The 24,114-nt window shown below is 37.4% G+C and overlaps 1 protein-coding gene across 1 annotated transcript; it reads right to left on the bottom strand.

Moving 5' to 3' along the window:
* On the bottom strand, nucleotides 1–23,656 carry LOC128607185 (uncharacterized). Its single transcript, XM_053623877.1, has 78 exons — nucleotides 23,513–23,656; nucleotides 22,561–22,665; nucleotides 22,328–22,416; nucleotides 22,041–22,239; nucleotides 21,847–21,957; nucleotides 21,635–21,739; nucleotides 21,372–21,460; nucleotides 21,011–21,209; nucleotides 20,808–20,921; nucleotides 20,560–20,673; nucleotides 20,287–20,375; nucleotides 19,926–20,124; nucleotides 19,733–19,846; nucleotides 19,510–19,617; nucleotides 19,249–19,337; nucleotides 18,871–19,069; nucleotides 18,669–18,782; nucleotides 18,421–18,534; nucleotides 18,148–18,236; nucleotides 17,785–17,983; nucleotides 17,592–17,705; nucleotides 17,369–17,476; nucleotides 17,108–17,196; nucleotides 16,730–16,928; nucleotides 16,528–16,641; nucleotides 16,280–16,393; nucleotides 16,007–16,095; nucleotides 15,644–15,842; nucleotides 15,451–15,564; nucleotides 15,228–15,335; nucleotides 14,967–15,055; nucleotides 14,589–14,787; nucleotides 14,387–14,500; nucleotides 14,139–14,252; nucleotides 13,866–13,954; nucleotides 13,501–13,699; nucleotides 13,308–13,421; nucleotides 13,085–13,192; nucleotides 12,824–12,912; nucleotides 12,446–12,644; nucleotides 12,244–12,357; nucleotides 11,996–12,109; nucleotides 11,723–11,811; nucleotides 11,360–11,558; nucleotides 11,167–11,280; nucleotides 10,944–11,051; nucleotides 10,683–10,771; nucleotides 10,305–10,503; nucleotides 10,103–10,216; nucleotides 9,855–9,968; nucleotides 9,582–9,670; nucleotides 9,220–9,418; nucleotides 9,027–9,140; nucleotides 8,804–8,911; nucleotides 8,543–8,631; nucleotides 8,165–8,363; nucleotides 7,963–8,076; nucleotides 7,715–7,828; nucleotides 7,457–7,545; nucleotides 5,289–5,487; nucleotides 5,089–5,202; nucleotides 4,847–4,945; nucleotides 4,630–4,718; nucleotides 4,260–4,458; nucleotides 4,060–4,173; nucleotides 3,818–3,916; nucleotides 3,601–3,689; nucleotides 3,231–3,429; nucleotides 3,031–3,144; nucleotides 2,775–2,888; nucleotides 2,558–2,646; nucleotides 2,210–2,408; nucleotides 2,017–2,130; nucleotides 1,805–1,912; nucleotides 1,607–1,695; nucleotides 1,328–1,520; nucleotides 1,130–1,243; nucleotides 1–1,046 (listed from the first exon to the last, which is right to left on the bottom strand). The coding sequence occupies exons 1-78, from the start codon at nucleotides 23,594–23,596 to the stop codon at nucleotides 1,032–1,034; spliced, it is 9,804 nt and encodes a 3,267-aa protein (XP_053479852.1). The 5' UTR covers nucleotides 23,597–23,656; the 3' UTR covers nucleotides 1–1,031.
* Between the last annotated feature and the right edge of the window lie 458 nt (nucleotides 23,657–24,114).

The raw sequence follows: 24,114 nt of genomic DNA, 5'->3' as shown, positions 1-24,114 counted from the left end.
TTCAGATTCCTGTTGTTTATTGAGGATTAAAAGAGAAACTCAGCAGTAAATCAGTTTAACAAATAAAGATTTCAGCACAGATTAAGTAATTAGCCAGAAGAAGGAAAAAATATGTATGGAAGCGGTTTTCACCATACTCCCCAAAAAGGTACTCTTTAATCTAGAGCAGGACTAAATATCAAGTAGCCAATATATGCCCCTTAGCCCAAAAGACAAGTACAGGAATATATACTGTTATGTACCCTGAATTCCCCCTTTGAGTCTCTCTTATGGAGAATCATAATGCAAGCTTAAATGCATCAAAGCCTTTCCAATGAAGATTGTTGGCCAGACAAGCTACCCTTCAACAAAAATCTGCCCAGAAGTTAATTTGTAGCTTCTGGGCGGCCTTATCACTTCATTCCGCGTTTTTGCATAGACAAAAATGATTTTTTTTTCTGTTGCCATTGGATTATAAGAGAAGTATCCAAGCAGGCCTCACAGCAGACTTGTAGATTATCAGTAAAAAACGGTAAATATCTTGATCCAAATTTGATGTAGTATCCAAAAAGTATTTCAATTATGGATTAAAAAAATAAATATAAATGAATTGTAAAACTTTGGAATGTGATGAAAAGGTTAAACCTTTTATCCCTATGGTTGTTTTCCTGACATTTAATGTTACCTACATGAAAAATAGCAAATCAATTTATGGTCATATTAAAACAATACATTATTTCACATGAAAGTCTGAAAGCCACATTTTTTTTCTTTAAGAGACCAAAATTATTCACAAGGACGTTGAGGCAGTGTTGATTAAAATGTTAGCGTTTCTGTTGTTCAGATTGGTTGGTGAAATGTCCAGTGTCACATCCCAAGTTGTATAGTTTGTACAAAAACATAAATATAAGTTGGTGGCAAATTAAAGGCAAATTAAGGAGAGAATTTTTAAATCTACACCTACTTAAAAGAAATACTACTGTGGAACATGGTTGTATTTTTTCAGCCTCTGGAACTTCTTCCCCATGTACATGTGTTTTACTCATTTTAATTTATTTACTCCAGTTCTAATGGAAAGAAAAATAGAAAATGTGTTAATTAATGGAACTACATTAAACTTTTTCAAGAAGCAGAAAAGTGTTTTACTTACTTCAGCAAAACCAATTAGCTGAATAGTAGTGTCTCCATTAATGGCAATTAGGGACACTTTCTCTAAAGGAATGCGATGTTTAAATGTGCAGTGTTTCAAGCCATTCGCATAAACCTGCAGAAGCATGGAAAATATTTTAAATGACTTTGAATCTTACATTTATTTAATTATTACTGTGAAGTAATTTAAGAAACAGACCTCATAGCCCTCTGATTTAAAGACAACAATAATTTGGAAGGCTCCTCGGCTGGTGAAAGGTTCAATTGGTACATTTTCCTGTGTCTCCCAGCTTCCATTTCTGAAGCTGTTCAGGGTGGTATGATCACCAATGTGAGGTTTGAAGTGAAAAGCGATGTCATCAGATGACCCTGTTTTAAAACTGATTTCAAAGCTGTGAAGAAAAAAGTAGAACAATTTCAAAATCTGTTATGGGAGTTTTATCATTCAAACAAGTTTCAGAGTGATGTGAGGGCATACCTAACAGCATTTTCAAGAACATTCCCTTGAAAAAGTACCGCCATATTTGGCTTTACCACTACTGGTATTTTTCCTACATAGGGAATCGCCTGAAAAGATAAAGACAAGATGCACAGTCAAGTATCCAAACATTTGAGTGCAAAAGTTTGTGTCAGATATCCTGTGTGGTTCCTAACCATCTCTTACTGTTTTACTTACAGGGTTGCTGACTGATTGTGAAATCTCTAGAGTGATGGTTGTCGAGGTTGTGCTCTTTTTGCTTTGGATTTTCTGAATTTCTTTACAGATGGGAGAAGTACTCCAATTCTGGTAAGCAAAGGGGAAAAAATCACAAAGCATTTATTTTCAAAGCAGGAAACAGAACAAAATGAAATTTTATCTAAGGTAGCAACAGGATAGTGTTTACATACATAAATAAAACCAAATGTGGAGATCAAAACATCTCCTTGAATACCAAGTATGGAAACTTGCTCTAAAGATATGCGGTGCTTAAACAAACAGTGCTTTACACCATTCACATAGACCTGCAAAAAAGAGAGAAAATGTGGTTAATGTTCTTTTATTTAAATGAATAAATTATCATACATTATCATAAAAACACACCTCATAGCCCTCAGAGTTGATGACTACAAGAATTACGAAGGCTCCTCCCCTGGTGAAGGGTTTATCAGATGCAGTTTCCTCTGTCTCCCAGTTTCCGTTTCTGACGCTGTTCAGGGCGGTATAATGACCAATGCGAGGGTTGTAATGAAAAGCGATGTCAGCACCATCAGCCGGCCCCATTTTGAAACTTATTCCAAAGCTGTGAAGAAAAACAAATGTGTATTTAAGTGTTCTAAACTACAGCGCGTAAGGCAAACCAAACACGCATGTGTTCACTACTCTGTGGTTGTAGTACGTATACATGATGAGTTCAATTTTCCATTCAGTGGGGCTTCAAAGCGAGCGTACCCTTTGGCATCTTGAGGAGTAGTCCCTTCGAAGTATATAGCCATGTCGCTTTTAAACCCTCCTGGTATTTTACCCACAAAGGGAAGTGCCTGGAGAGAGCACGTATTAGAATTTAGTTTAATTTTCAATGTTATTTTAGAGCAAGTTGGTTGACTGTGAAGAATTTTTCCTGACATTTTGTAGCTTTTATGTTCATCTTATGTAGTGTTTAACTTACTGGGTTGGTGATTGGCTGTGAGATGTCTAAAGTTGTGGTTTCCACGCTTGTTGATGAACCTTCTGTGATTTCAAATTGCTGAAGTTCCGTAAAGAATGAAGAAGTCGTCCAGCTCTGAAGACAAAATTTTTATATTTAGCATATTCTTTAATTACAGCTTCAACACAAAAAACCCCAAACATATTAATGAATAAAATGATATCCATATAATTAGTTTGCATTTATGCCATTAATAGTACAAAGGTGTTAAACTTACATGTATAAAACCACATATGAGGTTGGAGAGATCTCCCCTAATGCCAAGTGTTGAAACTTTCTCTAGAGGAATGCGGTGCTTGAACGTGCAATGTCTTAAACCGTTCACATAGACCTGCAGAAAGGATATATGGTTGATTACGTTCACAGTTTTCTGTCAATTACAGCAGTCGTCTCAAAAATAATTAAGAAAAAACACACCTCATAAGCCTCAGTGTTGATGACTACAATAAGTTGGAAGGTTTGTCCTGCAGTGAAGGGTTTATCAGGTGCAGTTTCCTCTGTCTCCCAGTTTCCATTTCTGACGCTGTTCAGGGTGGTTTGATGACCAATGCGAGGGTTGTAATGAAAAGCGATGTCATCACCATCAGCCGGCCCCGTTTTGAAATTTATTTCAAAGCTGTGAAGAAAAACAATTGTGTATTTAAGTGTTCTAAACTACAGCGTGTAAGGGAAACCAAAAACGCATGTGTTCACTACTCTAACTTTTACTGTTCACGATTCTGTGGTTGTAGTACGTATACATGATGAGTTCTATATTTCATTCAGTAGGGCGTCAAAGCGAGCATACCCTTTGGCATCTTGAGGAATAGTCCCTTGGAAGAATACAGCCATGTCTTTTTGAATCCCTCCTGGTATTTTACCAACATAGGGAAGTGCCTGGAGAGAGCACGTATTAGAAAAAATTATCCATTTTCAATGTTATTTTAGAGTAAGTTGGTTGACTCTGAAGACTTTTCCTGATATTTTGTAGCTTTTATGTTGATCTTATGTAGTGTTTAACTTACTGGGTTGGTGATTGGATGTGAAATGTTTAAAGCTGTTGATGAACCGTCTGTGATTTCAAATTGCTGAAGTTCCGTAAAGAATGAAGAAGTCGTCCAGCTCTGAAGAAAAATTTTTTATATTTAGCATGTTCTTTAATTACAGCTTCAACACAAAAAAACCCCAAACATATTAATGAATAAAATGATATCCATATAATTAGTTTGCATTTATGCCATTAATAGTACAAAGGTGTTAAACGTACATGTATAAAACCACATATGAGGTTGGAGAGATCTCCCCTAATGCCAAGTGTTGAAACTTTCTCTAGAGGAATGCGGTGCTTGAACGTGCAATGTCTTAAACCGTTCACATAGACCTGCAGAAAGGATATATGGTTGATTACGTTCACAGTTTTCTGTCAATTACAATAGTCGTCTCAAAAATAGTTAAGAAAAGACACACCTCGTAAGCCTCAGTGTTGATGACTACAATGAGTTGGAAGGTTTGTCCTGCAGTGAAGGGTTTATCAGGTGCAGTTTCCTCTGTCTCCCAGTTTCCATTTCTGACGCTGTTCAGGGCGGTTTGATGACCAATGCGAGGGTTGTAATGAAAAGCGATGTCATCACCATCAGCCGGCCCCGTTTTGAAATTTATTTCAAAGCTGTGAAGAAAAACAATTGTGTATTTAAGTGTTCTAAACTACAGCGTGTAAGGGAAACCAAACACGCATGTGTTCACTACTCTAACTTTTACTGTTCACGATTCTGTGGTTGTAGTACGTATACATGATGAGTTCTATATTTCATTCAGTGGGGCGTCAAAGCGAGCGTACCCTTTGGCATCTTGAGGAATAGTCCCTTGGAAGAATACAGCCATGTCTTTTTGAATCCCTCCTGGTATTTTACCAACATAGGGTAGTGCCTGGAGAGAGCACGTATTAGAAAAAATTATCCATTTTCAATGTTATTTTAGAGTAAGTTGGTTGACTCTGAAGACTTTTCCTGATATTTTGTAGCTTTTATGTTGATCTTATGTAGTGTTTAACTTACTGGGTTGGTGATTGGATGTGAAATGTTTAAAGCTGTTGATGAACCGTCTGTGATTTCAAATTGCTGGAGTTCCGTAAAGAATGAAGAAGTCGTCCAGCTCTGAAGAAAATTTTTTTATATTTAGCATGTTCTTTAATTACAGCTTCAACACAAAAAAACCCCAAACATATTAATGAATAAAATGATATCCATATAATTAGTTTGCATTTATGCCATTAATAGTACAATGGTGTTAAACTTACATGTATAAAACCACATATGAGGTTGGAGAGATCTCCACCAATGCCAATTGTTGAAACTTGCTCTAGAGGAATGCGGTGCTTGAACGTGCAATGTCTTAAACCGTTCACATAGACCTGCAGAAAGGATATATGGTTGATTACTTTCACAGTTTTCTGTCAATTACAGCAGTCGTCTCAAAAATAATTAAGAAAAAACACACATCATAAGCCTCAGGGTTGATGGCCACAATGAGTTGGAAGGTTTGTCCTGCGGTGAAGGGTTTATCAGGTGCAGTTTCCTCTGTCTCCCAGTTTCCATTTCTGACACTGTTCAGGGAGGTATGATGACCAATGCGAGGGTTGTAATGAAAAGCGACGTCATCACCATCGGCCGGCCCCGTTTTGAAATTTATGGCAAAGCTGTGAAGAAAATCAAAAGTATATAACATAATTTTGCTCATCATGTTTCTATAGTTGTAGTATGTTCATTATATTAATTGTCTGGCATATGCATTTGCCCATTGCATTTTTCCACAATTTGTAGTCTTAAAACCTGCATTCAATGTGTACTTAGTTGGGATAAATCTACATGACATAGTCCACAATATTGAAGTGGGGCAAAAAAAATCTATATAGTTTGCCAAATTTGTTACAAATAAAAATCTTACTGTTTTGGGTATTACATTCAGGATTCACCCGTGTTTCTGTGAAACTAAGTTAATAATGTTGCACAACTTAACATCAAAAGTATCGTAATTAGATTAATAAAATTCGCTTATGGGCGCTTAAAGTTTCCGATGATTTCAATATACACCTGTTCCTGGATGGCACACAGTAAAATCCCTAGTGTTGAATCAAAACCCAGAGTGTTCATGTATGTCCAATGGACTTATATAAACACGGTAGGGTGTAAATTCAACACTGGATTTTACTGTGCAGGAACATACCCAAATAAAAGAGCATCATGAAGACCACAGAGCTTTCAAAACAAGTCTGGGACAAGGTTCTGGAAAAGTAGCAATGAGGATTTGTTTCTTTACAAAAGTATCCCAATATTTTAACTGTACCCCATTAAATCCATAATAAAAACATGGAAAGAATGTGGCACAACTGTGATTCTGCCCAAAGGAGACTGTTCACCAAATGTGACTGTGGAAGGAGGGCATTAATCTGAGAAGGAACCAAGAGACCAAGAGTAATCCTTAAGGAGATTAAGAGATCCACAGCTCAGATGGGAAAAGCTGTTCATAGGACAAGCATCGACCAGACACTTAACAAAGCAGGGGTTTATAAAGAAAATAAAAGATTAAAGCCATATGAGTTTGATAAAATGCCTATTGTAGATTGAACAAGCATATGGAAAACGGTTCTCTGGAAGGATGATACTAAAGTTAAAAATTTTGGCCTTGACACAAAGCACTATTTTTGACAGAAATCCAACAATGATCATCACACTGAGAACAATACTGCTACAATGAAGCTTGGTGGTGGTATGATCATATTCTGGTGATGCTTTACATTATCATGGACTGTGAAACTGTTCAGAGATAATGGCTTGGTGTATGTAGCCAAACACAGAGCAATCCTAGAAGAAAAATTGCTATACTCTGCCAGAGACTTTAGACTATGGTGGAGCATATAAACCCTATGGATAATGCCAAAACTACACTAGAGTGGTTGAAAACCAAGAACTTGAATGTGTTAGAATGACCCAGTCGAAGCCCAGGCTTCAGTCTGATTAAGACTCTTGGGTCTCTATCCACTTTCACACAGCTTGAGAAATGTTGTAAAGTAGAATGGGCAAACATATCAGGAAGCTGTTGGGGAAAGATTATTCACTAATTCACTAATGTGTTTTCCATGAGGCTGGCCTGCCTCAAGGACTTTAGGATCACTTGGACATGCTGCATATGCCATGGCCAGTCGCCACCATCAGTAATTCTCAGCTATATAAGCAGAGGTCTAAAAACCTGGTTCAGTGAGCTGTTGAAACGGCTAGAACTCTAAAGTCCTTAAATGGAAGGGTGACCAATTGATGGACTTGCGGGTGTAATTTCAGCCAATAGCGGTTCTACCAAGTCCAGACCGAGGGGGTAATGCTGGTAATTAATGGTGATACTAATCCAACCAATAAATGCCTGTTTATTTGTATTAATTATGATTTCTGTTGGGATTAAAAGTATTTTGCACCTTCAAATTAGTAATTCAAATAGGTTTGATAGAAATATTGTGTAAATCTAATGGTAAACATATTCTATTTAAGGAAATTTCAACTTTAGGTTGTAACACAAGTAGAAAATATGGAAAAGTTCAATGGGAGAGAATACAGAAGGAAGACATTGTACATAATGATTTCTATAACTGAATTCTGTGTGTTTTGACAGCATACCCTTTTGCATTTGCAGGAACTGTGCCTTGGAAGAATACAGCCTTGTCTTGATGTATCCCTCCTGGGACTTTAACCACATAGGGAAGTGCCTGATGACAACAGGTGAAGTGAACAATCAGATATTCATCATTGTGAGAACAAATATTCTAAGATATAATGGTGAAATGCAAGGCTTCTCTCATAGAGCAAAATTGGTTGAGATTAAAAAGTTCCTTCTGACATGATGTGGCTTTCATGTGTATATACTTTTTTTCTTACAGGGTAAATGACTGGATGTGAAATCTCTAAAGGCAAGTATGTCGAACTGGAGGTTGGGCCCTGTGTGGTTGTGATTTTCTTTACTTCCTTAAAGGATGAAGTAGTACTCCAGCTCTGAGGAGAAAATGAAGATATCAAGCATGTTATTGAAGTGCAGCTTGAACAGGAAATAAGTAAATAAATCAGTACATAACTCCTATTTTTATCTTGCACCTTCAACATTGATAACAAGAAACCTGTAAACATACGTCAATAAAACCACAGACGAGCAGGGAAACATTTCCACCAACGTTAACTGTAGTAACTTTCTCTAGAGGAATGCGGTGCTTGAATGTGCAGTGTCTTAAGCCGTTCACATAGACCTGCAGAAAGAAGGTTTATTTGATTATTGATTATAATATTCCTTTAATTACAACAATAGTCTCTAAACTATTAGGGAAAAAGACACACCTCATAGCCCTCAGAGTTGATGACTACAAGAATTATGAAGGCTCCTCCCCTGGTGAAGGGTTTATCAGGTGCAGTTTCCTCTGTCTCCCAGTTTCCATTTCTGACACTGTTCAGGGAGGTATGATGACCAATGCGAGGGTTGTAATGAAAAGCGACGTCATCACCATCGGCCGGCCCCGTTTTGAAATTTATGGCAAAGCTGTGGGAAGAAACAAAACTATTGCAAATATCTCTATCAAAAATTGTTAACTCTTCTGGATTACAATTGAAGGCAAAAACAAGACGAATTTCTTGAATTTTAGTGTGCCTGCTTTTATAACTGTAGTAGCTGTGTATGGTGTTTTCTTCATTTTCATTCAAAGCGCTTTAGGAGCATACCTAGTTGCATCTGTAGGAACAGTTCCTTGGAAGACTACAGCTATATCTTGTTTGATCTCGTGTGGGATTTTAGCCACATATGGAACTGCCTGTGGAGAGAACAGACAATGTGCACTATCAAATATCCATCATGTCAAGAAGAACTGTTTCAAGATTTAAGGATAAAATTGATATTTTCTCCATTATTACAAAGCAACATTTTGCAAATGAAAATGGGCTTTTTGACAATTAATCAGATCTATCTTAGGCTGATTTACTCACTGGGTTGCTGATCGGATCAGAAATCTCTAATGGGATAAATGTTGAACTTCCACTTCCCATCAGTAAAGTTTTCTTTTCTTTGATGAACCAAGAAGGACTCTTCCATTTCTGGTGAAAAATTGAAAATCTCAAGCGTGAGGTTTAATGGAGCAACTGGATAATAAAATGATAAAAATGATTAAACTACACAGTGACCATTAAGAGCAAGAAGTTATTTACTTACATGAATTAAACCACATATGAGGAGGGAAACATCTCCAGACAAATGAACTACTGAAACTTTCTCTAGAGGAATCCGGTGCTTGAAGGTGCATTGTTTTAATCCGTTGACGTAGACCTGCAGAAATGAGGTAAAATTGATTGTATTGTATGATTCTCTGATTTCAGCATCCTGCTGCATATTATATAAAACATACCTCGTAGCCTACAGATGTAACGGCAACGAACATTTGGAAGGCTCCTCCCTTGGTGAAGGGTTTATCAGGTGCAGTTTCCTCCTTCTCCCAGCTTCCATTTCTGAAGCTGTTCAGGGCGGTATGATAACCAAAATTGGGCTTGTAGTGAAAAGCGATGTCATCACCATCTGATTGCCCCGTTTTAAAATTAAATGCAAAGCTGAGAAGAGAAAAAAAAAAGTATTGCGAATATTTGTGTCAACAATCTATAGCCTCTTAGGGATTACAATTTAAAAAAGAATTCCCTGAGTGTAACTTTTCTAACTGTAGTAGTTACATATGCCATTTTCTTCGTTTTTACTTCAAGAGCTTTAGGAGCATACCCTTTTGCATCTGCAAGAACAGTCCCTTGTAGGAATACAGCCATGTCTTGTTTTAAACCTCCTGGGATTTTAGTCACATAGGGAAGCGCCTGGAGACAGAACAAATGAGGTGCACAATCAGGTGGCCGTCATGGCAAGTAAGAACAAATATTCTAAGACTTAATGGTAAAAATCTAAATTTGTACATTATTAAAGTGCAAGTAGCTTGAATGTAAAAAGTTCCTTCTGACATGCTATGGCTTTCCTGTCCATGTCATGTACTGGTTTACTTACAGGGCTACTGATTGGATGTGAAATCTCAAAAGGCAAGTATGTCGAACTGGAGGTTGGGCCCTGTGTGGTTGTGATTTTCTTTACTTCCTTAAAGGATGAAGTAGTACTCCAGCTCTGAGGAGAAAATGAAGATATCAAGCATGTTATTGAAGTGCAGCTTGAACAGGAAATAAGTAAATAAATCAATACATAACTCCTATTTTGATCTTGCACCTTCAACACTGATAACAAGAAACCTGTAAACATACGTCAATAAAACCACAGACGAGGAGGGAAACATTTCCACCAACGTTAACTGTAGTAACTTTCTCTAGAGGAATGCGGTGCTTGAATGTGCAGTGTCTTAAGCCGTTCACATAGACCTGCAGAAAGAAGGTTTATTTGATTATTGATTATAATATGCCTTTAATTACAACAATAGTCTCTAAACTATTAGGGAAAAAGACACACCTCATAGCCCTCAGAGTTGGTGACTACAAGAATTATGAAGGCTCCTCCCCTGGTGAAGGGTTTATCAGGTGCAGTTTCCTCTGTCTCCCAGTTTCCATTTCTGACACTGTTCAGGGAGGTATGATGACCAATGCGAGGGTTGTAATGAAAAGCGACGTCATCACCATCGGCCGGCCCCGTTTTGAAATTTATGGAAAAGCTGTGGGAAGAAACAAAACTATTGCAAATATCTCTATCAAAAATTGTTAACTCTTCTGGATTACAATTGAAGGCAAAAACAAGACGAATTTCTTGAATTTTAGTGTGCCTGCTTTTATATCTGTAGTAGCTGTGTATGGTGTTTTCTTCATTTTCATTCAAAGCGCTTTAGGAGCATACCTAGTTGCATCTGCAGGAACAGTTCCTTGGAAGACTACAGCTATATCTTGTTTGATCTCGTGTGGGATTTTAGCCACATATGGAACTGCCTGTGGAGAGAACAGACAATGTGCACTATCAAATATCCATCATGTCAAGAAGAACTGTTTCAAGATTTAAGGATAAAATTGATATTTTCTCCATTATTACAAAGCAACATTTTGCAAATGAAAATGGGCTTTTTGACAATTAATCAGATCTATCTTAGGCTGATTTACTCACTGGGTTGCTGATCGGATCAGAAATCTCTAATGGGATAAATGTTGAACTTCCACTTCCCATCAGTAAAGTTTTCTTTTCTTTGATGAACCAAGAAGGACTCTTCCATTTCTGGTGAAAAATTGAAAATCTCAAGCGTGAGGTTTAATGGAGCAACTGGATAATAAAATGATAAAAATGATTAAACTACACAGTGACCATTAAGAGCAAGAAGTTATTTACTTACATGAATTAAACCACATATGAGGAGGGAAACATCTCCAGACAAATGAACTACTGAAACTTTCTCTAGAGGAATCCGGTGCTTGAAGGTGCATTGTTTTAATCCGTTGACGTAGACCTGCAGAAATGAGGTAAAATTGATTGTATTGCATGATTCTCTGATTTCAGCATCCTGCTGCATATTATATAAAACATACCTCGTAGCCTACAGATGTAACGGCAACGAACATTTGGAAGGCTCCTCCCTTGGTGAAGGGTTTATCAGGTGCAGTTTCCTCCTTCTCCCAGCTTCCATTTCTGAAGCTGTTCAGGGCGGTATGATAACCAAAATTGGGCTTGTAATGAAAAGCGATGTCATCACCATCTGATTGCCCCGTTTTAAAATTAAATGCAAAGCTGAGAAGAGAAAAAAAAAAAGTATTGCGAATATTTGTGTCAACAATCTATAGCCTCTTAGGGATTACAATTTAAAAAAGAATTCCCTGAGTGTAACTTTTCTAACTGTAGTAGTTACATATGCCATTTTCTTCGTTTTTACTTCAAGAGCTTTAGGAGCGTACCCTTTTGCATCTGCAAGAACAGTCCCTTGTAGGAATACAGCCATGTCTTGTTTTAAACCTCCTGGGATTTTAGTCACATAGGGAAGCGCCTGGAGACAGAACAAATGAGGTGCACAATCAGGTGGCCGTCATGGCAAGTAAGAACAAATATTCTAAGACTTAATGGTAAAAATCTAAATTTGTACATTATTAAAGAGCAAGTAGCTTGAATGTAAAAAGTTCCTTCTGACATGCTATGGCTTTCCTGTCCATGTCATGTACTGGTTTACTTACAGGGCTACTGATTGGATGTGAAATCTCTAAAGGCAAGTATGTCGAACTGGAGGTTGGGCCCTGTGTGGTTGTGATTTTCTTTACTTCCTTAAAGGATGAAGTAGTACTCCAGCTCTGAGGAGAAAATGAAGATATCAAGCATGTTATTGAAGTGCAGCTTGAACAGGAAATAAGTAAATAAATCAATACATAACTCCTATTTTGATCTTGCACCTTCAACACTGATAACAAGAAACCTGTAAACATACGTCAATAAAACCACAGACGAGGAGGGAAACATTTCCACCAACGTTAACTGTAGTAACTTTCTCTAGAGGAATGCGGTGCTTGAATGTGCAGTGTCTTAAGCCGTTCACATAGACCTGCAGAAAGAAGGTTTATTTGATTATTGATTATAATATGCCTTTAATTACAACAATAGTCTCTAAACTATTAGGGAAAAAGACACACCTCATAGCCCTCAGAGTTGGTGACTACAAGAATTATGAAGGCTCCTCCCCTGGTGAAGGGTTTATCAGGTGCAGTTTCCTCTGTCTCCCAGTTTCCATTTCTGACACTGTTCAGGGAGGTATGATGACCAATGCGAGGGTTGTAATGAAAAGCGACGTCATCACCATCGGCCGGCCCCGTTTTGAAATTTATGGCAAAGCTGTGGGAAGAAACAAAACTATTGCAAATATCTCTATCAAAAATTGTTAACTCTTCTGGATTACAATTGAAGGCAAAAACAAGACGAATTTCTTGAATTTTAGTGTGCCTGCTTTAATATCTGTAGTAGCTGTGTATGGTGTTTTCTTCTTTTTCATTCAAAGCGTTTTAGGAGCATACCTAGTTGCATCTGCAGGAACAGTTCCTTGGAAGACTACAGCTATATCTTGTTTGATCTCGTGTGGGATTTTAGCCACATATGGAACTGCCTGTGGAGAGAACAGACAATGTGCACTATTAAATATCCATCATGTCAAGAAGAACTGTTTCAAGATTTAAGGATAAAATTGATATTTTCTCCATTATTACAAAGCAACATTTTGCAAATGAAAATGGGCTTTTTGACAATTAATCAGATCTATCTTAGGCTGATTTACTCACTGGGTTGCTGATCGGATCAGAAATCTCTAATGGGATAAATGTTGAACTTCCACTTCCCATCAGTAAAGTTTTCTTTTCTTTGATGAACCAAGAAGGACTCTTCCATTTCTGGTGAAAAATTGAAAATCTCAAGCGTGAGGTTTAATGGAGCAACTGGATAATAAAATGATAAAAATGATTAAACTACACAGTGACCATTAAGAGCAAGAAGTTATTTACTTACATGAATTAAACCACATATGAGGAGGGAAACATCTCCAGACAAATGAACTACTGAAACTTTCTCTAGAGGAATCCGGTGCTTGAAGGTGCATTGTTTTAATCCGTTGACGTAGACCTGCAGAAATGAGGTAAAATTGATTGTATTGCATGATTCTCTGATTTCAGCATCCTGCTGCATATTATATAAAACATACCTCGTAGCCTACAGATGTAACGGCAACGAACATTTGGAAGGCTCCTCCCTTGGTGAAGGGTTTATCAGGTGCAGTTTCCTCCTTCTCCCAGCTTCCATTTCTGAAGCTGTTCAGGGCGGTATGATAACCAAAATTGGGCTTGTAGTGAAAAGCGATGTCATCACCATCTGATTGCCCCGTTTTAAAATTAAATGCAAAGCTGAGAAGAGAAAAAAAAAAAAAGTATTGCGAATATTTGTGTCAACAATCTATAGCCTCTTAGGGATTACAATTTAAAAAAGAATTCCCTGAGTGTAACTTTTCTAACTGTAGTAGTTACATATGCCATTTTCTTCGTTTTTACTTCAAGAGTTTTAGGAGCGTACCCTTTTGCATCTGCAAGAACAGTCCCTTGTAGGAATACAGCCATGTCTTGTTTTAAACCTCCTGGGATTTTAGTCACATAGGGAAGCGCCTGGAGACAGAACAAATGAGGTGCACAATCAGGTGGCCGTCATGGCAAGTAAGAACAAATATTCTAAGACTTAATGGTAAAAATCTAAATTTGTACATTATTAAAGTGCAAGTAGCTTGAATGTAAAAAGTTCCTTCTGACATGCTATGGCTTTCCTGTCCATGTCATGTACTGGTTTACTTACAGGGCTACTGATTGGATGTGAAATCTCTAAAGGCAAGTATGTCGAACTGGAGGTTGGGCCCTGTGTGGTTGTGATTTTCTTTACTTCCTTAAAGGATGAAGTAGTACTCCAGCTCTGAGGAGAAAATGAAGATATCAAGCATGTTATTGAAGTGCAGCTTGAACAGGAAATAAGTAAATAAATCAATACATAACTCCTATTTTGATCTTGCACCTTCAACACTGATAACAAGAAACCTGTAAACATACGTCAATAAAACCACAGACGAGGAGGGAAACATTTCCACCAACGTTAACTGTAGTAACTTTCTCTAGAGGAATGCGGTGCTTGAATGTGCAGTGTCTTAAGCCGTTCACATAGACCTGCAGAAAGAAGGTTTATTTGATTATTGATTATAATATTCCTTTAATTACAACAATAGTCTCTAAACTATTAGGGAAAAAGACACACCTCATAGCCCTCAGAGTTGGTGACTACAAGAATTATGAAGGCTCCTCCCCTGGTGAAGGGTTTATCAGGTGCAGTTTCCTCTGTCTCCCAGTTTCCATTTCTGACACTGTTCAGGGAGGTATGATGACCAATGCGAGGGTTGTAATGAAAAGCGACGTCATCACCATCGGCCGGCCCCGTTTTGAAATTTATGGCAAAGCTGTGGGAAGAAACAAAACTATTGCAAATATCTCTATCAAAAATTGTTAACTCTTCTGGATTACAATTGAAGGCAAAAACAAGACGAATTTCTTGAATTTTAGTGTGCCTGCTTTAATATCTGTAGTAGCTGTGTATGGTGTTTTCTTCTTTTTCATTCAAAGCGTTTTAGGAGCATACCTAGTTGCATCTGCAGGAACAGTTCCTTGGAAGACTACAGCTATATCTTGTTTGATCTCGTGTGGGATTTTAGCCACATATGGAACTGCCTGTGGAGAGAACAGACAATGTGCACTATCAAATATCCATCATGTCAAGAAGAACTGTTTCAAGATTTAAGGATAAAATTGATATTTTCTCCATTATTACAAAGCAACATTTTGCAAATGAAAATGGGCTTTTTGACAATTAATCAGATCTATCTTAGGCTGATTTACTCACTGGGTTGCTGATCGGATCAGAAATCTCTAATGGGATAAATGTTGAGCTTCCACTTCCCATCAGTAAAGTTTTCTTTTCTTTGATGAACCAAGAAGGACTCTTCCATTTCTGGTGAAAAATTGAAAATCTCAAGCGTGAGGTTTAATGGAGCAACTGGATAATAAAATGATAAAAATGATTAAACTACACAGTGACCATTAAGAGCAAGAAGTTATTTACTTACATGAATTAAACCACATATGAGGAGGGAAACATCTCCAGACAAATGAACTACTGAAACTTTCTCTAGAGGAATCCGGTGCTTGAAGGTGCATTGTTTTAATCCGTTGACGTAGACCTGCAGAAATGAGGTAAAATTGATTGTATTGCATGATTCTCTGATTTCAGCATCCTGCTGCATATTATATAAAACATACCTCGTAGCCTACAGATGTAACGGCAATGAACATTTGGAAGGCTCCTCCCTTGGTGAAGGGTTTATCAGGTGCAGTTTCCTCCTTCTCCCAGCTTCCATTTCTGAAGCTGTTCAGGGCGGTATGATAACCAAAATTGGGCTTGTAGTGAAAAGCGATGTCATCACCATCTGATTGCCCCGTTTTAAAATTAAATGCAAAGCTGAGAAGAGAAAAAAAAAAAGTATTGCGAATATTTGTGTCAACAATCTATAGCCTCTTAGGGATTACAATTTAAAAAAGAATTCCCTGAGTGTAACTTTTCTAACTGTAGTAGTTACATATGCCATTTTCTTCGTTTTTACTTCAAGAGCTTTAGGAGCGTACCCTTTTGCATCTGCAAGAACAGTCCCTTGTAGGAATACAGCCATGTCTTGTTTTAAACCTCCTGGGATTTTAGTCACATAGGGAAGCGCCTGGAGACAGAACAAATGAGGTGCACAATCAGGTGGCCGTCATGGCAAGTAAGAACAAATATTCTAAGACTTAATGGTAAAAATCTAAATTTGTACATTATTAAAGAGCAAGTAGCTTGAATGTAAAAAGTTCCTTCTGACATGCTATGGCTTTCCTGTCCATGTCATGTACTGGTTTACTTACAGGGCTACTGACTGGATGTGAAATCTCAAAAGGCAAGTATGTCGAACTGGAGGTTGGGCCCTGTGTGGTTGTGATTTTCTTTACTTCCTTAAAGGATGAAGTAGTACTCCAGCTCTGAGGAGAAAATGAAGATATCAAGCATGTTATTGAAGTGCAGCTTGAACAGGAAATAAGTAAATAAATCAATACATAACTCCTATTTTTATCTTGCACCTTCAACACTGATAACAAGAAACCTGTAAACATACGTCAATAAAACCACAGACGAGGAGGGAAACATTTCCACCAACGTTAACTGTAGTAACTTTCTCTAGAGGAATGCGGTGCTTGAATGTGCAGTGTCTTAAGCCGTTCACATAGACCTGCAGAAAGAAGGTTTATTTGATTATTGATTATAATATTCCTTTAATTACAACAATAGTCTCTAAACTATTAGGGAAAAAGACACACCTCATAGCCCTCAGAGTTGGTGACTACAAGAATTATGAAGGCTCCTCCCCTGGTGAAGGGTTTATCAGGTGCAGTTTCCTCTGTCTCCCAGTTTCCATTTCTGACACTGTTCAGGGAGGTATGATGACCAATGCGAGGGTTGTAATGAAAAGCGACGTCATCACCATCGGCCGGCCCCGTTTTGAAATTTATGGCAAAGCTGTGGGAAGAAACAAAACTATTGCAAATATCTCTATCAAAAATTGTTAACTCTTCTGGATTACAATTGAAGGCAAAAACAAGACGAATTTCTTGAATTTTAGTGTGCCTGCTTTTATATCTGTAGTAGCTGTGTATGGTGTTTTCTTCTTTTTCATTCAAAGCGTTTTAGGAGCATACCTAGTTGCATCTGCAGGAACAGTTCCTTGGAAGACTACAGCTATATCTTGTTTGATCTCGTGTGGGATTTTAGCCACATATGGAACTGCCTGTGGAGAGAACAGACAATGTGCACTATCAAATATCCATCATGTCAAGAAGAACTGTTTCAAGATTTAAGGATAAAATTGATATTTTCTCCATTATTACAAAGCAACATTTTGCAAATGAAAATGGGCTTTTTGACAATTAATCAGATCTATCTTAGGCTGATTTACTCACTGGGTTGCTGATCGGATCAGAAATCTCTAATGGGATAAATGTTGAGCTTCCACTTCCCATCAGTAAAGTTTTCTTTTCTTTGATGAACCAAGAAGGACTCTTCCATTTCTGGTGAAAAATTGAAAATCTCAAGCGTGAGGTTTAATGGAGCAACTGGATAATAAAATGATAAAAATGATTAAACTACACAGTGACCATTAAGAGCAAGAAGTTATTTACTTACATGAATTAAACCACATATGAGGAGGGAAACATCTCCAGACAAATGAACTACTGAAACTTTCTCTAGAGGAATCCGGTGCTTGAAGGTGCATTGTTTTAATCCGTTGACGTAGACCTGCAGAAATGAGGTAAAATTGATTGTATTGCATGATTCTCTGACTTCAGCATCCTGCTGCATATTATATAAAACATACCTCGTAGCCTACAGATGTAACGGCAACGAACATTTGGAAGGCTCCTCCCTTGGTGAAGGGTTTATCAGGTGCAGTTTCCTCCTTCTCCCAGCTTCCATTTCTGAAGCTGTTCAGGGCGGTATGATAACCAAAATTGGGCTTGTAGTGAAAAGCGATGTCATCACCATCTGATTGCCCCGTTTTAAAATTAAATGCAAAGCTGAGAAGAGAAAAAAAAAAAGTATTGCGAATATTTGTGTCAACAATCTATAGCCTCTTAGGGATTACAATTTAAAAAAGAATTCCCTGAGTGTAACTTTTCTAACTGTAGTAGTTACATATGCCATTTTCTTCGTTTTTACTTCAAGAGCTTTAGGAGCGTACCCTTTTGCATCTGCAAGAACAGTCCCTTGTAGGAATACAGCCATGTCTTGTTTTAAACCTCCTGGGATTTTAGTCACATAGGGAAGCGCCTGGAGACAGAACAAATGAGGTGCACAATCAGGTGGCCGTCATGGCAAGTAAGAACAAATATTCTAAGACTTAATGGTAAAAATCTAAATTTGTACATTATTAAAGTGCAAGTAGCTTGAATGTAAAAAGTTCCTTCTGACATGCTATGGCTTTCCTGTCCATGTCATGTACTGGTTTACTTACAGGGCTACTGATTGGATGTGAAATCTCAAAAGGCAAGTATGTCGAACTGGAGGTTGGGCCCTGTGTGGTTGTGATTTTCTTTACTTCCTTAAAGGATGAAGTAGTACTCCAGCTCTGAGGAGAAAATGAAGATATCAAGCATGTTATTGAAGTGCAGCTTGAACAGGAAATAAGTAAATAAATCAATACATAACTCCTATTTTGATCTTGCACCTTCAACACTGATAACAAGAAACCTGTAAACATACGTCAATAAAACCACAGACGAGGAGGGAAACATTTCCACCAACGTTAACTGTAGTAACTTTCTCTAGAGGAATGCGGTGCTTGAATGTGCAGTGTCTTAAGCCGTTCACATAGACCTGCAGAAAGAAGGTTTATTTGATTATTGATTATAATATTCCTTTAATTACAACAATAGTCTCTAAACTATTAGGGAAAAAGACACACCTCATAGCCCTCAGAGTTGATGACTACAAGAATTATGAAGGCTCCTCCCCTGGTGAAGGGTTTATCAGGTGCAGTTTCCTCTGTCTCCCAGTTTCCATTTCTGACACTGTTCAGGGAGGTATGATGACCAATGCGAGGGTTGTAATGAAAAGCGACGTCATCACCATCGGCCGGCCCCGTTTTGAAATTTATGGAAAAGCTGTGGGAAGAAACAAAACTATTGCAAATATCTCTATCAAAAATTGTTAACTCTTCTGGATTACAATTGAAGGCAAAAACAAGACGAATTTCTTGAATTTTAGTGTGCCTGCTTTTATAACTGTAGTAGCTGTGTATGGTGTTTTCTTCTTTTTCATTCAAAGCGTTTTAGGAGCATACCTAGTTGCATCTGCAGGAACAGTTCCTTGGAAGACTACAGCTATATCTTGTTTGATCTCGTGTGGGATTTTAGCCACATATGGAACTGCCTGTGGAGAGAACAGACAATGTGCACTATCAAATATCCATCATGTCAAGAAGAACTGTTTCAAGATTTAAGGATAAAATTGATATTTTCTCCATTATTACAAAGCAACATTTTGCAAATGAAAATGGGCTTTTTGACAATTAATCAGATCTATCTTAGGCTGATTTACTCACTGGGTTGCTGATCGGATCAGAAATCTCTAATGGGATAAATGTTGAGCTTCCACTTCCCATCAGTAAAGTTTTCTTTTCTTTGATGAACCAAGAAGGACTCTTCCATTTCTGGTGAAAAAGTGAAAATCTCAAGCGTGAGGTTTAATGGAGCAACTGGATAATAAAATGATAAAAATGATTAAACTACACAGTGACCATTAAGAGCAAGAAGTTATTTACTTACATGAATTAAACCACATATGAGGAGGGAAACATCTCCAGACAAATGAACTACTGAAACTTTCTCTAGAGGAATCCGGTGCTTGAAGGTGCATTGTTTTAATCCGTTGACGTAGACCTGCAGAAATGAGGTAAAATTGATTGTATTGCATGATTCTCTGATTTCAGCATCCTGCTGCATATTATATAAAACATACCTCGTAGCCTACAGATGTAACGGCAATGAACATTTGGAAGGCTTCTCCCTTGGTGAAGGGTTTATCAGGTGCAGTTTCCTCCTTCTCCCAGCTTCCATTTCTGAAGCTGTTCAGGGCGGTATGATAACCAAAGTAGAGCTTGTAGTGAAAAGCGATGTCATCACCATCTGATTGCCCCGTATTAAAATTAAATGCAAAGCTGAGAAGAGAAAAAAAAAGTATTGCAAATATTTGTGTCAAAAATCTATAGCCTCTTAGGGATTACAATTTAAAAAAGAATTCCCTGAGTGTAACTTTTCTAACTGTAGTAGTTACATATGCCATTTTCTTCGTTTTTACTTCAAGAGGTTTAGGAGCGTACCTTTTTGCATCTGCAAGAACAGTCCCTTGTAGGAATACAGCCATGTCTTGTTTTAAACCTCCTGGGATTTTAGTCACATAGGGAAGTGCCTGGAGACAGAACAAATGAGGTGCACAATCAGGTGGCTGTCAATGCAAGTAAGAACAAATATTCTAAGACTTAATGGTAAAAATCTAAATTTGTTCATTATTAAAGACCAATTTTCTTGAGTTTAAAAAGTTCCTTCTGACATGCAATGGCTTTCCTGTCCATGTCATGTGCTGGTTTACTTACAGGGTTACTGATTGGATGTGAAATCTCAAAAGGCAAGTATGTCGAACTGGAGGTTGGGCCCTTTGTGGCTGTGATTTTCTTTAGTTCCTTAAAGGATGAAGTAGTACTCCAGCTCTGAGGAGAAAATGAAGATATCAAGCATGTTATTGAAATGCAGCTTGAACAGGAAATAAGTAAATAAATCAATACATAACTCCTATTTTTATCTTGCACCTACAACATTGATAACAAGAAACCTGTAAACATACGTCAATAAAACCACAGACGAGGAGGGAAACATTTCCAAAAACGTTAACTGTAGTAACTTTCTCTAGAGGAATGCGGTGCTTGAATGTGCAGTGTCTTAAGCCATTCACATAGACCTGCAGAAAGAAGGTTTATTTGATTATTGATTATAATATTCCTTTAATTACAACAATAGTCTCTAAACTATTAGGGAAAAAAGACACACCTCATAGCCCTCAGAGTTGATGGCTACAAGAATTATGAAGGCTCCACCCGCTGTGAAGGGTTTATCAGGTGCAGTTTCCTCTTTCTCCCAGCATCCCTTTCTGCTGCAGTTCAGGGCGGTATAACAACCAATACGAGGGTTGTAATGAAAAGCGGCGTCATCACCTGCAGCCGGCCCGGTTTTGAAATTTATGGAAAAGCTGTGAAAAGAAACAAAATTATTCCCTATGTCTAGCTAAAATTTTTAACTCTTGTCGATTTCAATTGAAAAATTTCCTGAATTTAATGTCTCTGCTGTTATAATTGTAGTATTTATACATGGTGTTTTCCCCATTTTCATTTAAAGCTCTTTTGGAGCTTACCGATTTGCATTTGCAGGAACAGTCCCTTGGAAAACTACAGCTATGTCTTGTTTTTTGCCTGCTGGGATTTCACACACAAAGGGAATTGCCTAGAGAGAGAACAGACAATGTGCACAAACAGTTATCCATCTCGCCGAGTAAGAATAACTATTCTAAGACTTAATGATAGAATGCATATTTTGTCCATTTTAAAGCATTTTTAATCAAAATGTCTCTTTTGACTTATGTTCAATTTGTCTTTTTTTTTAGGCTAATTTACTTACTGGGTTGCTGGTCAGATTAGAAACCACTAATGGGATATATGTCCAGCCTCCGCTTCCCATCATTATAACTTTGCTTTCTTTGAACAAAGAAGGAACTTCCCATTTCTAATGAGAAAATTAATAAGTCAATAATGATCTTCCAAGAAGCGACTTTTCTCATAAATTAAAAACTAGAATTGATCCAATTAATATGAATAAACTAATTTACTTACCTCAAAACCCAACCAGTATATTGTAACATCTCCTACTATGGCAAGTGTAGTAACCATGTCAAAAGGAATACGGTGACTGAATGTGTAGAATTTCATTCCATTCACATGGACCTGTAGATAAGTTGTAAATTCGTTTAGACTTTTCTTGAATACGTTTTTCATCAATTATTAGTGATTTATTTGAAGTAACCCACCTCATAGGAATCCTTATTGATGAGAAACAGTAGTTTAAAAAGTTGCCCTTTCACAAAGGGCTTATCAGGACCCAATTCCTCCTTCTGCCATTTCCCATTTCTGAAGATGTTCATGTATACGTAGTGTCCGAACCGGGGATTGAAATGAAAAGCGACATCATCAGCATCTTTTACCCCTGTTTTGAAGTTTATTTGAAACCTGCATAGGAAAAAAAGTTATTTACAATACCAAAATGGTACAAATGCCATTGAAAGAAATAAGGATTAAGAAATAAATGTTAGCATACTGTTTGGCATTATGAGGAACAGTCCCTTCGACATGTAGTCGTGTTCCTGGTCTTATACCTCCAACTATTGGTCCAACATACGGAATGCTCTGTAGCACAATGAATAAATTAGAATTGCCAAATAATAGAACTGCAAAATTCATATTTGGTGCATTATCCTGGGAATGAGTAGCATTATTAAAAGAAGGTCTTGTATTTATCTTTATACTGTGCATTTTTTTTTTTTTACTCACAGGCTGGATGACTGGATTTGAAACCTCAGGCGGGATGGTTAACTGCGTGACCCCCATACCTTGAAAGAACGATTGTGCCATACCGGTAATTGATTGGACTTCCTCCTGATTGATGAAAAAAAATAAAATAATAGATATCAGAATGAAGTTGGGTGGTCTCAAAAAGTCTGCATTTTACATTCTAAATGATGTTATTTTCTGATTCCAAGATAATCACTCCTGACCACAAAAGAAAATTACAAAGAACTGCTGGAGATAACTGTCATTAAACGAATATACAGTACAGTCATACAGTATATACACACTGTATGCAGTAAACATAGTGGAGAAAAAATATATAGCAAAGAGAGGGGTAAGCTGTAAAATGAGTGATCTGTCACTCTTCATATTTGTGAGGATTTAACTCTAAAATGTCATTGTTGTTTAGTGAGACTAAATGCTATGATGTCAGTTTCCTGTTGACCTGTTCAAAGTGACTCTATTTTGAGCTGAACACAATTTTCTCACATGTGACTTTTAAAAGTTACAAAATGTCACCTTACATTTTGTTTAATATGGTTTGTCAGACTTGAATGTTCAAAATCCTATTGTATAGGAGTAGAGGAGATGAGAGAATATTGCAGTCCTGTGTTAGATATAGGACTTTAGATATAGCTACCATTAAAATCCATCAGGTAGGGTCAAGTTGTCACAAAGTTGTCACAACTTGGCCCAGTATAAACTGACATATAGAACTTGTTCAAAAATCTTAATAATATTGTGTAATCAACTACTAGGTTTCTTATAATAATAGTAAATATAGTTGACAATTGATTATTATATAATTATATAGCATAAACTGTATATTATTTATATTGCATTACAAAGCATATATGTGTACATGTGTGTGTCTAGTACTAACCCACTAGAGTCACACACTAGTGTAATGCATTACCCTCAAAACAGTACTTACCTCAAAACCAGGCCCCCCGTGATGGCTGTGCTCATGATGACCCCTTCCTCTTCCTCTTCCTCTTCCTCTGCCTCCACAACTCATGTTGGCAATAAGCAGGGTGGGCAAAATTCTGTGAGAACAGAATGAGTGTCTGAACGTGTGCACCGAGGTTTATATAGTGTACCACTGATGGGGGTGGAACTCTTTTTGACCTCAGGATAATGAAAGTCCCCAAGGCATTTTAATAAATGTTATGAACTATTTTAAAATCGTTAGCCCTTTGGCAATGAACCCAATTGCACGAAACTCCCAAAACTTTAATGTAATGTACAACAAAATAAGTAATTTGTTACACCGTAAATCAGTTTAAAAAGCCTTGTGCAGGAATTGTGCATTTTGATTTTGACATTTTATTCCATTCCTTAATACAATTCTTTTCAAACTCTGTAAAAGAACATGGAGCATGTTGGTGGACAGCAATCTTCAGGTAATACCCTGTGCTTTGGCTCATTGGAACATACACTGTTCAGCATTAAACCCACTGACAGGTGAAGTGAATAACAGTGTTTATCTTGTTACAGTGGCACCTGTCAAGCAGTGGGATATGTTAGAGAGCAAGC

Source organism: Ictalurus furcatus, chromosome 4 (genome assembly GCF_023375685.1).
Source record: "Ictalurus furcatus strain D&B chromosome 4, Billie_1.0, whole genome shotgun sequence".
NCBI lineage: Eukaryota > Metazoa > Chordata > Actinopteri > Siluriformes > Ictaluridae > Ictalurus > Ictalurus furcatus.
This window is presented reverse-complemented; position numbering and strand designations above follow the sequence as displayed.

Excerpts from the sequence above, each read along its gene's own strand:
- LOC128607185 (XM_053623877.1), bottom strand. The coding sequence starts at position 23,596 with ATGAGTTGTGGAGGCAGAGGAAGAGGAAGAGGAAGAGGAAGGGGTCAT. Across the intron at positions 21,461-21,634 it reads CTAATCTGACCAGCAACCCA|GCAATTCCCTTTGTGTGTGA; the intron begins GTAAGTAAATTA and ends TTCTCTCTCTAG. Across the intron at positions 16,096-16,279 it reads CACATCCAGTCAGTAGCCCT|GCGCTTCCCTATGTGACTAA; the intron begins GTAAGTAAACCA and ends TTCTGTCTCCAG.